Source organism: Ostrea edulis, chromosome 8 (genome assembly GCF_947568905.1).
Source record: "Ostrea edulis chromosome 8, xbOstEdul1.1, whole genome shotgun sequence".
NCBI classification, from domain to species: Eukaryota; Metazoa; Mollusca; class Bivalvia; order Ostreida; family Ostreidae; genus Ostrea; species Ostrea edulis.
The window spans coordinates 36,483,456-36,501,954 of record NC_079171.1 but is presented as its reverse complement, the minus strand read 5'-3'; the positions used below and the strand labels follow the sequence as shown (position 1 = coordinate 36,501,954).

The 18,499-nt window shown below is 37.5% G+C and overlaps 1 protein-coding gene across 1 annotated transcript; it reads left to right on the top strand.

Annotated features, from left to right (window-relative positions):
* The first annotated feature begins 228 nt into the window (after positions 1-228).
* LOC125663155 (uncharacterized) lies at positions 229-16,376 on the top strand. Its single transcript, XM_056147592.1, has 9 exons — positions 229-262; positions 2,534-2,827; positions 3,280-3,567; positions 3,702-3,980; positions 8,098-8,394; positions 10,657-10,959; positions 11,253-11,540; positions 14,231-14,365; positions 15,915-16,376. The coding sequence occupies exons 1-9, from the start codon at positions 229-231 to the stop codon at positions 16,265-16,267; spliced, it is 2,271 nt and encodes a 756-aa protein (XP_056003567.1). The 3' UTR covers positions 16,268-16,376.
* Positions 16,377-18,499: the final 2,123 nt, after the last annotated feature.

Genomic DNA, 18,499 nt, shown 5'->3' with positions numbered 1-18,499 from the left:
CGTCTTCGATGATTCCGAACCTGATGTTTATTCACTAAGTGTAATACGTTATGCATAAAAATTGGAGAGGCGGATCTCCGTAACTAGAGAGAATAACATCACCATTTCTTCACAGTGGTGGGAGAGGACCACTAATACCCTACCACCAAAATTTCAGTCCCCGGGGTAGGGATTTTCGATGATTCCGAACCCGATGTTTATTTACTAAGTGTAATGTGTTATTTAAAAATGTCGGAGGAGCGGATCTCCGTAGCTAAAAAGAGTAACATCACCATTTCTGTACAGTGGTGGGACAGGAACACTAACACCCTACCATAAAAATTTCAGTCCGCTGGGTAGGGTCTTCGATGATTCAGAACCCGATGTTTATTCACTAAGTGTAATGCGTTATGCATAAAAATTGGAGGGGCGGATCTCCGTAACTAGAGAGAGTAACATCAGTATTTCTTGACAGTGATGGGAAAGGACAATTAACACCCTACCATAAAAATTTCAGTCCCCTGGGTTGGGGTCTTCGATGATTCCGAACCCGATGTTTATTTACTAAATGTAATGCGTTATGCATAAGAACTGAAGGGGGAGATCTCCATAACTAGAGAGAGTAACATCACCATTTCTTCACAGTAGTGGGAGAGGATCACTAATATCTTATCACCAAAAGTTTAGTCCCCGGGGTTGGGGTCTTCGATGATTCCGAACCCGATGTTTATTCAATAAGTGTAATGCGTTGAGCATGAAAACTGGAGGAGCAGATGTCCGTAACTCGAAAAAGTAACATCACCATTTCTTCACAGTGGTGGGAGAGGACCACTAATACCCTACCACCAAAATTTCAGTCCCCGGGGTTGGGGTCTTCGATGATTCCGAACCCGATGTTTATTCACTAAGTGTAAAGCGTTATTTAAAAATGTCGGAGGAGCGGATCTCCATAACTAAAGAGAGTAACATCACCATTTGTTGACAGTGGTAGGAAAGGACAACTAACACCCTACCATAAATATTTTAGTCTCCTGGGTAGGGGTCTTCGATGATTCCGAACCCGATGTTTATTCACTAAGTGTAATGTAAAACTTATACGGTACCAATTTTGATGCACCAGATGCGCATTTCGACAAATAATGTCTCTTCAGTGATGTTCAACCGAAATGTTTAAAATCCGAAATAACTATGAAGTTTTAGAGCTAAATATAGCCAAAACCAGCGTGCCAAAAAAGTGGAGCCAAATTCGTCCAAGGATACGAGCTATGCATGAGGGAGATAATCCTTAATTTTGAAATGAAATAATGTAATGCATTATGCATAAAAATTGGAGGGGCGGATCTCCGTAACTAGAGAGAGTAACATCACCATTTCTTCACAGCGGTGGGAAAGGACCACTAATACCCAACCATCAAAATTTCAGTCCCCGGGGTAGTCGTCTTCGATGATTCCGAACCTGATGTTTATTCACTAAGTGTAATACGTTATGCATAAAAATTGGAGAGGCGGATCTCCGTAACTAGAGAGAATAACATCACCATTTCTTCACAGTGGTGGGAGAGGACCACTAATACCCTACCACCAAAATTTCAGTCCCCGGGGTAGGGGTCTTCGATAATTTCGAACCCGATGTTTATTTACTAAGTGTAATGCGTTATTTAAAAATTTCGGAGGAGCCGATCTCCATAACTAAAGAGAGTAACATCACCATTTCTTGGCAGTGGTGGAAGAGGACCACTAACACCCTACCATTAAAATTTCAGTCCCCTGGGTAGGAGTATTCGATGACTCCGAACCCGATGTTTATTGACTAAGTGTAATGCGTTATGCATAAAACTTAGTTGGGCGGATCTCCGTAACTAGAGAGATTACAATAACTATTTCTTCACAGTGTTTGGGGTTGGTAACTGGCATCCCATCCTTATAATTCCAGTGTGGTGTTGTTTTATGCATATAGAAATTTGAATTGCGAACTGCGTTCTGGAATGCAGTTCACTATTGAATTGCGAATAGTGAACTGCGAACTGCGTTCCAAAATCTGAAAGCCCTCAAGGCAGGTGTGACCGGACGACAGAGGATGGGTGTTCCTCATAGGCACCAGAGTCCACCTCTGGTATAACTAGGAGTCCGTGTTTGCCCATATATAATCTTTGCATCCGAATATGCGAATCCCTTATAGGATTATGCGATTGTTGTTGGGGTTTAGTGCCTTCTATCAATATAGAGATATTTTTGTTCTTCAAAAATAACTATAAATACTAGAAACAAATTCCTAATCTGACTTATTAATACGTCAAGTATAATGTTAACAGGAGAACTTTATGTTCAGATGTTGCAAACCACTTCAACCAATCGGATCTGTCAATTAATCCGTTACTTTTAATAAATTGATCAACAAGGAAAAAAATGAACACATATTTTAGATGAACAGAGTAACCTAGCTAATCACAATGGTGTTTTATTTGATACTGATTTTCATATTGAAAATAGCGACAGCAGGCAAGGCATTTTACTCAGTCGAGATGAGAAATTGTGTACAGACATCATAGATAAGGTTTTCTAATTTGTGTTATAATATTTGGTTTTTTTTTCTATTTTTATGTACCTTTGAAAGGAGAAACCTTTTCAATCACTTCTCATTTCTTGGACGGTGATCTGAAGTTTAGCTGGCCTCAGGTGTCTTCGTATCAGGACGTCAGCGTTACTTGTGATGGGGTCCGCCAAGCCTTCACCAGAGTATACGACAATCAATACAGAGTGTCCAATGTCCTTAAATACAACGTGGTCAGTATCTTAGTGCGTGCAACCATCAGTTATAATTATCAAGAAAGAATAGCAGCTTATCGACGTGAGTATCATCATCATCATTATCATCATCATCATCAGTGTCATCGTCGTCATCATCATCATCATTATCATCATCATCATCAATGTCATCATCATCATCATCATCATCATCATCATCAAGCCTTCATGATCTAAAACATGTTCTCTAATATTTTGATTTTGCAAAGAGAATCTCGGAAAGAATACTTGTAAATTGTGCAATTAAAAATGCAATTCAAAGAGGGAAGACATACAATCCCCACCTCTACCGTGTATGTATAGTAAGGCTAATTTTAGTAGGATTACCATTCAAAAGATGCACGGAAATTCTCTCCATGTCCTTCCCATTATCATATATTTATATCAAAACTCAGTAAAATACACCAGGATTCTTTCAAGTATTTTTTGTCATTGCATTCGTAGCGCTAACGAAGATCGTCTTTTATAATAATTTGGCAGGTATATCTCTTTAAGCTAATATCAAGGTGATATCAGAAAATGAGACAGTGAAACTAACGCTTCCGGTCCCCAGCGTTCCACCAAATGTGGACTACAAAGTATTTAAGCTAAACATCAACTCAGAAGTCACAATTATACCAAATGTCAGTACCCCTACCAGCTTGAAGTACCCATCGATTTCTATTCCTGGAAAGATCACGTTCGAAATAACCAATGTGACGTCAGACGATGCCGGATACTATAGCGTGGGATATAACGTACTGAATTCTAGAACACAGTTAGGGGTCATTCTCGTTGTTAGAGGTAGAATTTAACTCCTAGTTAAATCAAGTGTCAGTATTCTCAATTCCTTTGTTTCCTATTAGACTTTATATATCACCCTCATAATCAGCACCTAATGTTTCATAAACCTTTTATCTGATTCTGTCCAAAAATAGCCAAACCAAGCATACCGACCATCGCCGGAAAGACGAAAGTTCCTATCGGAGAGATTACAACGCTAAAGTGCTCTAGTTCTTCACACTCCATGCCGCAGTACTACACGAAATTTCCAGCCATTCTCTACACATGGTTAATCAATGATTCAAAAGTCGTTGGGGGAAACAGCACAGAATTTGAAATTCGTGTTGAGAAGAAAAGCGCTTTTGACAAAATAACCTGTAAAGCAACGGAACTTTTGGAATCCACGAGCGATGACTTTCACCTTGAGCCTTTATGTAAGTTGTATTGCAGAAGAAAAACCTTGAAAATTTAACGATACTGAATCTAATATATGTATACATTGATGTGACTAGTAAACATAGGATGCTAAATTTCCTTAGGAGGCGCGAATTGTGCTTCTTTATTAAAAAAAACATGTTTTAAATTCTTAGGGTGAGATCAAGAGATCGATGTCGAATAAAAATCTAAATTCAAATAGCTAGGGGGAGGGGGATAAAATCTCCCGTAAGTTTCTGATTGATTGCATATTGTTTAACGTCCCTCGAGATAATATTTCATTCAAATGGAGACGTCACCAATGCCGGTGAAGGGTGCAAAATTTAGGCCTATGCTCGACGCTTATGGTCTTTGAGCAGAGAGGGATCTTTATCGTGTCACACCTGCTGTGACACGGGACCTCGGTTTTTGCGGTCTCCTCCGAAGGACCGCCCTATCTAGTCTCCTCTTACGACAAGCAAGAGGTACTGAGGACCTATTCTAACCCGGATCCCCACGGGACTGTAAATATCTGTCATCCGACATCGATGACACATTAATGGAAAAAGAAAAACAAAGACAATTGCCCGTTAAAAACCGCATAACAATCTTACATTTTTAATGAACATTTATTAGTTTTAGTGTACACTAAACAGTAGAAAAGGAATACGGGGTGTTATTTATACACCTATGTTTTTACTTCTTAACCAATTACTTTCAACATTCATCATTTTTTCAATTCCAAGGGGTTGGGGAGTCTTGGTGAAAACTATGTGTGTTTAGTTTTTTATCAGACATTGAACTTTTGATATCATCCCATATGAGGCAGAATTTATACAAAAGCTGCTCTATGATAGAAAGTTTCGTTGTGGCTTTCAAATCGACATTCAGATATATCGATGATGTATTCTCTATTAACAATAATCATTTTTATTCACATGTAAATATATATCCCCGTGAACTCAAAATAAAAAGTGGCAGAGTCTTCCACATCTGCTCCATACTTAAATATTTTTGATCTTAGATACTAACAGCAAACTAACAACTCATCTTTAAGACGAACGGGATAACTTCAACTTCTTCAAATTTCCATATATATATATATATATATATTAAAAGAAATAGAATAAACAGTACACAAAGTTAAAAATTTAACGCAAGCGCTTTCATTTTATAATCCTCAGGCGTTACATTTTAAAATAGTTTTGAAATGGTTTGACGTCATAAAGGCGTCCTAACATTTCACGTACATAACGACGTCATAAACGAATGAAGGGAAAAGGATTTTACGTTAAGCATATTATGACGTCATAGATAATAACAGTAAACATATTTTACAGTAAGCTATTGAGAGCCGGTTTTAAAGTCTTAATAAAGTGTCTTTCTTTTTCTCGTCGGGAAATAGTATTTTCTGTATACAGTTTATAAAACGGAAATACATTGAATTGTCCGTGGCCACACACATCTATATGTTCACTAACTTTAATTTTTCTGTATTCGGGTGCTGAAATGTGTTGTTTATGAACTCGTATACGAGTTCGCAGAGTAGTTCCAGTTTCACCGATATAATGTTTTCCACAGCCAGCACATGTTATAACATAAATTAAATTTTTGGTGGAGCACGTCATATCTGAATTTACCGTAAATTCCTTGTTGTTAAATTCGAACGAACTTCCTTCCCTTAAGTATGGGCACGTTCCGCATCGCCGATCGTCACATTTGGTAACGGTGAAAATTTTTTTGTTGGACTTTTCCTGAAAATTAGATTTACATAACAGTCTCCTAAGATTTTTCGGTTGTCTCTTGCTGTTGATAAAAGTATATTTCTTCATAATTTTCCCCATTTTTTGAGGAATTTAGAGGAATTATTATACCAAAAAGTTAAAAAATCATTTGATGAACAATTCGGTCTATATATAAGACAAAACTGGAAAAGATACTTGGATGATTGCTTCATTATTTGGAACAAAGACATTACGGATTTGAATAAATTTAAGAACATTCTAAACGAATTGGATATCAATTTAAAATTCACAATGGATTACAGTACATCTTGTATACCATTCCTGGATGTTTCTGTTATCAAAAAGGAGGATAAAATAATTACAGATATTTTTTACAAACACACGGACACTCACCAGTATTTACACTTTTCGTCCTCGCATCCAAGACACACAAAACGTGCCATACCTTACAACCTCGCCAGAAGAATATGTACCATCGTTAGCGAAGAACCTACCAGAGAACAACGTTTAGGGGAATTAAATAGTTATTTACAAAAACAGAATTATCCAATCAAACTTATAAACGACGGAATCAAGAAAGCCAGAGAACTCAATAGAGAAAATCTTATCAATAAATCCAAAATCAATCCCACAACAAATTCACACATTTTACCGTTTGTTACAACATACAACCCAAGGAACTCTAATGTTACACCTATCGTTCGGCAACTCAACGACCTACTAAAAACAGATGAAAAAATGGGGAAAATTATGAAGAAATATACTTTTATCAACAGCAAGAGACAACCGAAAAATCTTAGGAGACTGTTATGTAAATCTAATTTTCAGGAAAAGTCCAACAAAAAAATTTTCACCGTTACCAAATGTGACGATCGGCGATGCGGAACGTGCCCATACTTAAGGGAAGGAAGTTCGTTCGAATTTAACAACAAGGAATTTACGGTAAATTCAGATATGACGTGCTCCACCAAAAATTTAATTTATGTTATAACATGTGCTGGCTGTGGAAAACATTATATCGGTGAAACTGGAACTACTCTGCGAACTCGTATACGAGTTCATAAACAACACATTTCAGCACCCGAATACAGAAAAATTAAAGTTAGTGAACATATAGATGTGTGTGGCCACGGACAATTCAATGTATTTCCGTTTTATAAACTGTATACAGAAAATACTATTTCCCGACGAGAAAAAGAAAGACACTTTATTAAGACTTTAAAACCGGCTCTCAATAGCTTACTGTAAAATATGTTTACTGTTATTATCTATGACGTCATAATATGCTTAACGTAAAATCCTTTTCCCTTCATTCGTTTATGACGTCGTTATGTACGTGAAATGTTAGGACGCCTTTATGACGTCAAACCATTTCAAAACTATTTTAAAATGTAACGCCTGAGGATTATAAAATGAAAGCGCTTGCGTTAAATTTTTAACTTTGTGTACTGTTTATTCTATTTCTTTTAATATTTTATACCGGACACTGTGATTTTTTTTAAAAACACAATTTGGATATATATATATATATATATATATAGCAATGTTCCACCATCACATGTGTATGTATTTAAGTATTTCAACTGATTCGATGAGTTGGAACATGTCCCGTGTATGATCAGTTTCGAATCGAGGCAGGCTGCTTACATTAGTATTTTGGTACTAAAATACGCTCAATAGATTGTGAAACATCGGTAAAACGTTGACAGTATAAATGCATCAAGCTACTTAAATTTGGCAACATTAAATCGTTTCCATGAATCACACACGAGTCATAAGCGCTGCAGAGAATCTTGTATAAAAATAAATTTATATAATCGGACTTAAATTTACCTTATTCTCTCTTACCTAAACGGCATAAGAGTATAATTTATGCAAAATAAACGGTATACCAAATACAAATTATGCTACAATCGCGACGATGCGTAATAGTTTGTGCAGAATGAGATGGAACGCTTTTATGATAACAAATACAAATGTCATTATTTCAGCAATAAGTGAATAGAATGGAACACAAAACTAATTACAAAAAATACAGTTTAAATCTTCACTTTTTCATTCAACATCGTATTGATTTTAGGAACAATTTTATTTAGAATGGTACATCCTTGTGGTGATTCGGATTATAATAGGTCCTCAGTGCCCCTTGCTTGTCGTAAGAGGCGGCGAAATGAGGGTCCTTAAGATGAGGCCGCAAAAATCCGTGTGTGCCAGGATAAATGCTTCCCTGCGCAAAGGCCTTTACGCGCCGAGCATAGGCGTAAATTTTACAGCCTTTCACCAGCAATGATGACGTCTCCATATGAGTGAAAGATTCTTAAGATGAGGTTAAGCAATACACAATGAATCAATACAATAGAATGATACTCATTACATGTGGTATTGTTTTCAGATGGTCCAGAATTTATAGACATCAATCCGAAATTGAACCACATGATCAGCGTGGACGACAATACTAGTTTCGGTCCAGTGAACTGCTCAGCCGAGTGTAACCCTCCATGTATTTATCACTGGGAGGCCATCGACCCAAAGGGCCGGATTAAATACGTCATTGCCACAGGGAGGACATTACATACCCAAACTGTCCGTAGAGGAGACATAGAGATCTACCGCTGTGTGACGAAAGGGTTGTACCGCAATACAGAGGGGAAGAAGACTGTGTCCAGAGACATCAAACTGAACATACAATGTAGGCTCTGTATGTCATCCTCAAACTAAACTGAACTATTCAAAATCAATGGAGAATTGCAATACTACTCCGTTTAGCTGATGCACATATAGGACTCATGGCGGGTGTGACCAGTCGACATGGGATGCATACTCCTCCTTGGCACCTGATCCCACCTCTGGTATATTGATGTATTGCTTGTGGGAGTTATAAGATTGGTCACTGTTCGTTATCTTCACCTTTCATTCCATGGGGGTTCTATTTTCGGGAATTTATCATATACAGTATTCATTAAATTAAAAATATATACAGGAAGAACATGTCCATCGGTCGCGTGGGTTCAGAGGTTGAAAACCTCGCTTCGTCACCGGAAGTCCTTGCTCGTGTCATGCCCGCGTCAGACTTCAGACGTAACAATTAGTAAAAGTGATTGCTCCTTCCCCGAACGATCGACATTTAATGTGGAAGTCGAAGGTCTCTCAGATGATACCTTCACACCAAGGTCGCTGTTGGCGTTGGCACGATAAAGAACTCTTACTACTAGTACCCTGAGCGTCATGCTTAAGTTAATATTGCAGGGTCTTCATCTACAGCTATTCTTCAATGAACGTAAAACATAAACAAGTAAACAATTTATGATGTCTCAAATTACATCAAAGTAAAAGTAGGAAATGTGAGCAATCAACGAAATTGGTCAATGCAAGCATTTTTTGAAATAGATGTATTCACAACGATCTGTAAACGATGCGGCAGGGAATTGTCTTAATTTTCCCAATAATAAAGTTATCTCTAGTTGCTCAGTTTCACATATACAAATTGTTAATGTAGAAATGTTGTATAAACAAGTGTGTACGTTTAGAAATGAATACATGATGTTTCATATATTTATGAACCTTTCCTAACAAACCCCTGCACTTGTTGGCCGAGAACATGAAGTAATAAGTACGATTCATGTGACATATAATTAGCATTATGAATCTCCCCGGAAGAAGAAGAAATAAAGGAACAGTTTCCTGAAAACAGATTTATTCGGGAATAAAAAAGTAACATCGACAACTTCCTTGTGATTTCAAACCGCGAGTAACTTGTCACCATTTACATTGTTTATTCCTAGATATTGTTGGTCCGTAACTAAAACAAAATAATGATATTATTATTGGGGTATTAGCAACCAAATTGTTTCCAAAAAACTAAAACTGGTAAAGATAAGAACAGTGATACATCTCATAACTCCCATAAGCAATACAAAATAGGGAGGTGAGCAAACACAGACCCCTGGATATACCAGAGGTGGTATCAGGTGCCTAGGAGGCGTAACCATCCCCTGTTGACCGGTCACATCCGCCGTGAGCTCTATATCTTGATCAAGTACACGGAGTTATCCGTAGTCTAAATACAGTACTGTAATGTTTTGTTGTAATTCGGAGATGTACGTGTTACCTGTCGAAGTTACCCGCACAGGTAAATCGAAGACACTGATGTGAAGTGAAGCATAGTAAACCTCGTCCCCTTATATACCATGCCAAACCTGATACATATAAAAATAGAATATCCAACTAATATGGCGGATTAACAGAGAATTATGGCGGACATATAGAATCATAATATATTTATTAATCCATGTCAGCTTTAAAATCACCACAAACACATTGAAATTCAAACATCCTGTAATGTTGGGTTTTTTTATAATTTTGATTAGAATTGCGGTTGTTTCTTCATCATCACTGACTGTAACATTGTTTGTAGGGAAGTAACAGAAACTATCGGCTAGAAATTGTGCAAAATTTTCAGTACATTGGATTGCAGGTCGCTTTTATTATTTTCAGATTTATTTTTCATTTTTAACGCATTCCAGTAATAAATAAATGTTTCATACACTAGAGGACAGCTAAATGATTACATACTCCTTTTAAAGGATATATGTATGAAAGGCGAAAATAACGAACAGTGATCAATTTTATAGTTCCTATAAGGAACACAGAATATAGAGTTGGGCAAACAGTGATCCCTGGACACACCAGATGTGGGATCAGGTGCCTAAAGGAGTAAGCATCCCCTGTCAACTGGTCACATATATATATATGACCCGGAATGTGTGTTAATATCTAACTTTTGTATGCTTCATTTATGCAAGAGAATGTAAGATTACACACCTCGTAGTTATTCATTAAACTTTTATACAGTGCATTGTTATATGTGCATTTAATATTTGAAAAGACTCGCAATGAGACGCCTAACTTGTAAATCATCTCATAAACAAGTTGATATACTTTTATGTTTCAGATCTCACTCAACCGACATTACTCTCCACCCTGAATGGAAGGGTTGTGACGGGCGAGACCATACTGGCTAAAGAGGGAGACGTTGTCACCATGAACTGTTCGGCACGAGGGAATTCCGAGCCCGAGGTTTTTATACGTACTGGAGAAAACAAGAGGATCGGTTTACTAGGCCCCAGTTCCCTCTCTTGGTACTACCATGCCTTTGCCAGTGGGTTGACGTGTACTGACACGAATTCCTATACCTGTGTTGGTATAAACGAGGAATTTCAAAACACATATACAACGATCAAAATGGAGGTGTCGTGTAAGAAAATCAAAATTGTATCGTTTTATGTATTCCATACAGTACAACACAACACGTTTATAACGAACACACAGCGAATTCACGTTTATTGTGAAGTGATATTTATTTCTCTGATACAGGAAAAGGACGAAAAATTGTATTGGGTATAACGAAGTTCGGTTATGATGAACCGTTAATCACTTACTCTAGAGATTCGCTAAAACCGTGTTTTACTGTATTTTAATGTACATTTCTCCGTTGAATGATAACCACGCACAAACAATGACGGATGTTCTTCTGTTATATTCTTCTAGGTTCCCCTCGATTGGACGTCAAGGTTCAATTCAACAAACTATATTTGTCTGCAGTGAGAGAGCTTGTCCACGTAAACGTACCCATCATATCTTTCCCCGAGCCTGAGGATGCTTATTGGGCGGGGCCCATCAGACATGACCAGATTCAAACAAATGTGGCGTTGAGAAATAGACGCTACCAGTTCTGGATCAGCAGTCAGATTCCCATCCCTGCCGCTGAGTATTATGGGAATTACACACTTGTCGTTGAGGGGCTGGATATTGTGACAGTCTGTATTCAGGCGGGAGGTTAGTTGTGCATAAGTTATGGGAAAAACAAAATATATGCATGCATAGCATATAAGGGTGTGTTCAGCTCTGAATTTCAATAGAGTAAATATTATGAATTCAAAGATTTAAAAACCTCAAAATAAAGAAAAACACTTGGATTTTAACCTCTACAACCTAGAATGATAACTATGTTTGAATTTCTCGTTGATTCATGTTTCGTGTTTAGCAAATGATATCAGGATGTTACAAAGGATTATCATATATAGGATCATAATACATGAACAATATGGTTTATAACATTTATAAAATACATTTCAATTTTTTAATACTTAAGGGTATGAACTCCATAAAACGTATGTTGGCGTGGAACATTGCAGTTCATATCTTCATATATTTTCTAAAAAGAAATTTCCATTATATACAGCCCAGTAGCTAAGTACTTCGTTACTAGCTTGAAAATACGGATGTATATTTAATTGCTGGGATAAGATTTAGAAATTCATTTCAAAATTAACGATTATCTCCCTCATGTATAGCTATGATCCTTAGACGAATTTGGCTCCAGTTGTTGGCATTCTGGTTTTTTTTTCTTTTAGCTCTTACAAGTTTACTGTTATTTGGGGTTTTCACAATTTCGGCTTGAGCATCACTGAAGATACATTATTTGTCGAAATGCGCTTCTGGTGCATCAAAATTGGTATCGTATAAGTTTTATATTCTACTCTGTCAAAATTACCAGACATTAAGGTATCTCCGTCCTCATGTGGTACAAGAGTTTGAATAGTCTCGATTGAAATAAGCATTTCGAAAACTATAAGGTCGTTATAACGATCTAGTTCGTCAATACAACCTAGCATTGGTTAAAATGCTGTATGACGTGTTTCATACCGATTGTCAGGTCGTTCTTAGCACATTGATTTTGACTACGGATAAATCCGTTTACCTGATAAGGACATAGAGCTCACGACGGGTGTGACCGGTCGACAGGGAATGCTTACTCCTCCTAGGCACCTGATCCCACCTCTGGTGTGTCCAGGGGACCGTGTTTGCCCAACTATCTACTTTGTATTGCTTATAGGAATTATGAGATAGATCACTGTTCGTTATTTTCACCTTTCATGTGACTTATCAATATTGATGGTTAAAAGTGTAAAAACTTGATATAGTTTAATTTAATTAAGAACCAAAGAAAACGTCTGTGTTGCCACCCTTTTTAAAGATGCCAGACATAAAAAAAAAAAAACAGAAGTATACATCAACATAAGAAAATCACACATTTTCGTTAAACAGAATGATAAAAATAGATAAAAACTTGTTGAAAAGACAAAATTTAACTATCAAGAGTTTTAAAAAAAACTGTTATTCATAAATATGCATAGATTAATTGTGGATATTAGGGAAACCAATGTATGATAGACATCCAGTAGAGGAAATTCCAACAATTTTTAAATCATGAATAGTTAATTATCTTTTTCAGTATTAATAGTTTAGCAGATTTTTTATCATATCCAGTGAATAAAATTCCTCAAAAAGATATATTTCTATCATGCGCAAAGTTTAAATTATTAAGAAATTTCCAAAACCCTATGACATCATATGAGGATCGAACAACCTTAAAACAGACTTAATCTATTTCTCTGTATTCATAAGCGCATTGTTTACAATTAAAATACATTCATGAGGAAACGGCTATCGTTAGAATTTGTAGAGATATCGAAAGCATAAACATTGGAAGTGTGAATCTTAAAGGCCAAATTTAAATCATTCAACAAATACGGACATATGTTAGCAGATTCATAATATGATTGTTAATGAAAATTAAACAGTTTTACTACACATAAACCTTATTTAATCGATGTTCACTTTCTAAGTTTGGAAGTTTTTCATAAAAAGCGAAACGACGATTATTGATATAAGTACGAACACTTTGAGGGGAAGGGGGAGGGGGGCAGATCCAGATAAACTTCGGGGGGGGGGGGTGAAGAGGCCAATGATAACCAATGACTTTTGTTACCAAATTTCCCACGGTGGGTCTGTCACTCTTCTAAATCCACCACTGCACTCAAACGTTCACCTTTTTTTATCATTTCATCATTGGGATAAAATATCCTCGGATACTCCCGCACAATTCTCACCAATGGTGCCAGGGGCCCATTGGATTGAATGCATTTTATTATGATTATTATTTTATATAAGTCATATATATAATTTATATGAAAATACACAATATCACTATATGTATAATAACAAATATTTTTTGAAGTCATATATCAACAGTAGAAAAACATAGAAATTACTCAAGGAATAATATATAAACAATTTAGTTCTAAGTTGACCGTATAGTTATAATGATAAATATTTAAGGATAGTATATACTGGTCTCTCCACAGCAGTCAAATACATTAATTTACAAAGATGTTCAAAAAAGTTGTGCTCTTTTGCAAACGTTCATCATTTTTAAAATAATTCAAAATAGTTATATTGCATGGTCAGAGGGTCTAAAAATTAGTTTATTCACGCTGAACATTACGTTCAACGTCCAATCGATACTTCTACTATAAATACGACCATAAATAGTTTTAGAATTTATCGTGAATCTATTCACTGTAGTTGCCATATACCTAACGTTTATAATGAAATATCGCTTAAGAAACAATTTGTAAATTCTTCGACCTTTTTTTGAGGTGATTCTCTTCCTTTCATTTTAGATATAGTACTGTCTAGTGGATACGTGTCACGCTGGTCACAGACAAACAATGATCTGGTTCACATCGGGTTAGGAGGAGCTGTTCTGCTGTCGTGTTTTATGTTTTGGATCTGTTGCAAGCGCCCAAAAATGAAACGTAATGCATTTTAAATCTGTGTCTTTTCAAGTCATTATTGTAATATCGCATTACAGTCATTTATCATTATGATTATCTCAATATTTAAAAAGCAATTTTGATGTCTTTCATAAAACGTCCTTTAAGAAACTAGTGTCAAGTCTACTAAACTAGAGATCGCCATTAACCACAGAAGGTAGTGGTGAGGACATTCGTTTCGTAACCAAGGGGGTGAATTTCAATACCCGTGCCCTGTTAAATTTTTCATTTTCACTCTCATTGAGTCGTCACCAGCTGTAGACCTATGTGTAGCGCGTAGGCCGTAGCAGTGAGGGTTCCAAATGTCGAGCGTTTGGCGAAGGAGCATTCATTACCTATGTTACATGTAACGTCTTAGGTTTGACGCAAACGCTCCACCTCTGAGCTACCATGTCCGTTACACTTCAGACGTTCTGCACTAGAAGTGTCTGTCACCGGCAATCATGAATCCTTCAGAGGCATCTAGAAGCGAGAATCAGGGTCCCTTGGATATGAACTTAAACACGGGGGAGGGAGGGGACTGGCGTTGGAACATTAAAGAACCCTCACTGCTACAGCCGAGTGATAAGCATATATGTATGTCTAAATTTGTGTTCACGTTCAGTTGGGAACTCCTTCACAGGAGTTAAGGATTTTCGAATGGGACATAAAACAATACACGAATAAGTAAAGAAAGTCATTGGTTGATTTGTTATCACCCAAATAAAAGGTGAAGATAACGAACAGTGATCAGTCTCATAACTCCTACAAGCAATACAAAATGGATAGTTGGGCTAACACGGACCCCTGGACACACCAGAGATGGGATAAGGTGCCTAGGAGGAGTAAGCATCCCCTGAATGAATGTGTCATTTTAACGTGGCGTGAGGAATTGTATATATGAATGGAAGAAGTGAATTACAAAATAAATAGTAAGGGATATTATCTAGCTCATTTGCATTGTGCGCGATAGAATAAAGTATTTCTGTATAATTGGCTTCACTGCATAATGCAACTACGTGTAAGCAGACATTTCCGCCTTTATTCATGTAAAGCAAGAATTGGCAAGATTACTGAAGTCTCTGTTCCCGAGTTGATTAATTGTATCTTCTTTAACGTCCTTCTCAGAAATATTTCACTCATATCTAGCCGTCACCCAGACCGGTGAAGGGCTTCAAAGTTAGACCTATACTCGATGCATACGGCCATTGGGCAGTGAGGGTTCTTTAGCGTGCTACAAATACTCTGACACGGGATATCCGTTTTTAACGTCAATTCCGAGGCCCCGTGATATTCACACAAGCGTTTGGCGATGGAACTGTCATTACCTATTTTAACGACCTGGGTCTTTTGCGGCCGGGATTCCAACCCCGACCTTCCGCTTGCAGGGCGAACGCTCTACCTCTAGACTACCGCGGCGGTTGTTCCGAGTTAAATCAGTATATGCAAGTTATGCATGTAACTCAAATCCTCTTATGCTTTGCTTTGATGTCTTGTGTGTGATATAACTTCCATTTAATCTTATAGACGCCGTTCTAATGTTATCTTACAGACCGCCAACATAGATATGGGAGATCACGTACAGGTGGCGCTGTGATAAATGACAGTATGAGTGAAGCGGAGACGTATTTGTTTCATGGACAAGAGTACATCCGAACTACACCGAGATCAAGCACTTGTACTAAGGAAGGTGTATACGAGGAAATGCATACGTACATAGAGGTGGAAGATGGACCGAGAGAGATAGAAGACGGACCGGGAGAGATGGAAGGCGGACCAAGAGATGTGGAAGATGGACCGAGAGAGATAGAAGACGGACAGGTGGATTTGGAAGACAGACCAAAAGAGATGGAAGACGGACCAAGAAAATTGGAAGATGGACCGAGAGAGACCCTACATAATTAAAGACTTCTTCAAAAAATTGAATGCCACTTTATAAGAATGTCCCTAAAGAATGTTTTTAATTTTCATTTTTTTTCCATCTGTTTTGAAGAATTAAAAAATAAAACTTGCAGGCAAGTGTAACTTATACGCATGTAGTACTTCGATGTTAATGTATATGTATAAATGTGTATGTAGCCATGTAAATGAATACAAATAAACATAAATTCTATTAGGTGATGACTGTTAAAAAATTGAATTTGAGTGATTTATGTTAATGAAAGGGTAAAAAGAAAGTATTTTTTGTAATATGTTGGCTCATTTCGTTGACATGACAACTGTTAAACCATATTACAATGAATTAAAAACTTTCCCTTTCATAATATGTTGAGGCTACTTTCTAAAAAAAAAAGTCACTAGAAAACGCTTTAGTATCAGATCTGGGTAGCTCAGTTGGTAGAGCACCTGACTAGATATACTAGGGGCACGGGTTCGAATCCCAGTCTGGTTCGTTGCATTTTCTCCCTTCCTGTTACACTTGCTACCGTGACCATACCATGGAGCTGACAGGTGAAAATACCTGTCAGGGGACTGAGATCCTGGGTTGATGTCTTCAGGTGGGAAGACATTATTTTAAGGATGGAGAAATGTAGCGGTCAGCCGGGTTCGATCGCCAGTGGCCAGATAGCTCAGTTGGTAGAGCAACTGACTACAGATTCCATGTAGCCCTGTTGCATTATTTCTCTTCCTGTTACATAAAAAAGTTCAACAGTCTTGACGGAAAACTCAAAAATTCCTGGTAAACGAGAAATACTTAGAAAATCATTATGGATCAAAACGGTTCACATTTCACGGAAACACCCGGACCGGTTACTAATGACGGCTATGGAATATGCACATATGAAAACATGGCATCGTCACCACTCGCTCCTTCATCAAACGCATTTAAAAGTGACAAATATGGGATGTTTCGGATTTGACCTGAAAAAACAAAGGTCCCAGGTTGCGACAGGCGTTAACAAGTTAAAGAACTCTAACTGCTACGGCCCTGAGCGAGCGCTAAACATATGTTTGATATTTTACCTACAGCTGGTGACGTCTCAATATGGGGAAACATTTTTCGAAGGGACGACAGACAAGTCATCAATGAAGAACCATTTGATATTAAGACCATAAACAGGTGGTATTAAGGAGTGTACACAACATTGAAAGATGTGTTAGCGAGCAGCGACACCCATGGTTCTTTATCGTGCCCACACCTGTCGTGATTCTGTGTTTAGGGTCATCTCTCAAAGAATGTTTGCATTGATTGTTTGTCGTCCCTTTGAAAATGTATTGAAAATTTCCTCATATTGAGACGTCACCAGCTGAAATACAACATCGAACCTATCTTTAACGTTCGGGGCGTTAGTATTTGTGTTCTTTAACTTACATGTACCAACGACTGTTGTGACCCGGGATCTTTGTTTTTCAGGTCAAATCCGAAACATCCCATATTTGTCACTTTTAAGTGCGTTTGATGAAGGAGCAGTCAGTCCTATATTTGACCATGCCATGTTTTTATATGAGCATATTCCATAGCCGTCAGGGTCATTAGTGACCGGCCCGGGTATTCCTTTAAAGGTGTTGCAAGAATAATTAACAAGTTTGCACATTATTTAAGATAACATTGTGAGCAGTTTTTGATCCATAATCATTTACGAAATATATATATATATATATATATATATCGTTTACCGGAAATTTTCGAGTTTTCCTTCAAGAACTGTTCAACTTTTTTATGTAACAGGGAGAGAGAAAATACAACGGACCAGACAGGAATTCGAACCCGGAACCCCTGAATTCCCTAGTCAGGTGCTATACCAACTGATCTAACTGTCCACCAGCGATCGAACCCCGCTGACCAATACATTCCTCCTCTTTAAATGTCTTCACACTTGAAGACATAACCCCAGGGTCTTAATCCCCTGGCAGGAATTTTCATTTGTCAGTTCCAAGGGCTGGTCTACGGCATCAAATGTAACAGGAAGAGAAAAAATGCAACGGACCAGACGGGGATTCGAACCCGGAGCCCTTGAATCTCTACTCAGTGCTCTACAAAGTGAGCTACCCAAGCCGATATCCACAGCCCGTATAGCCCTAATTACTACACGGGTACGTTAAGGCAGGTTATGAAAAGTTTTACTGGGATAAAATCCGCGAAACAATGTGACGTCATAATTGAAATACGTATATCACTAAGTATATATTAAATTC

Excerpts from the sequence above, each read along its gene's own strand:
- LOC125663155 (XM_056147592.1), top strand. The coding sequence starts at position 229 with ATGTCGGAGGAGCGGATCTCCGTAGCTAAAAAGA. Across the intron at positions 3,568-3,701 it reads GGTCATTCTCGTTGTTAGAG|CCAAACCAAGCATACCGACC; the intron begins GTAGAATTTAAC and ends GTCCAAAAATAG. Across the intron at positions 10,960-11,252 it reads GATCAAAATGGAGGTGTCGT|GTTCCCCTCGATTGGACGTC; the intron begins GTAAGAAAATCA and ends ATATTCTTCTAG.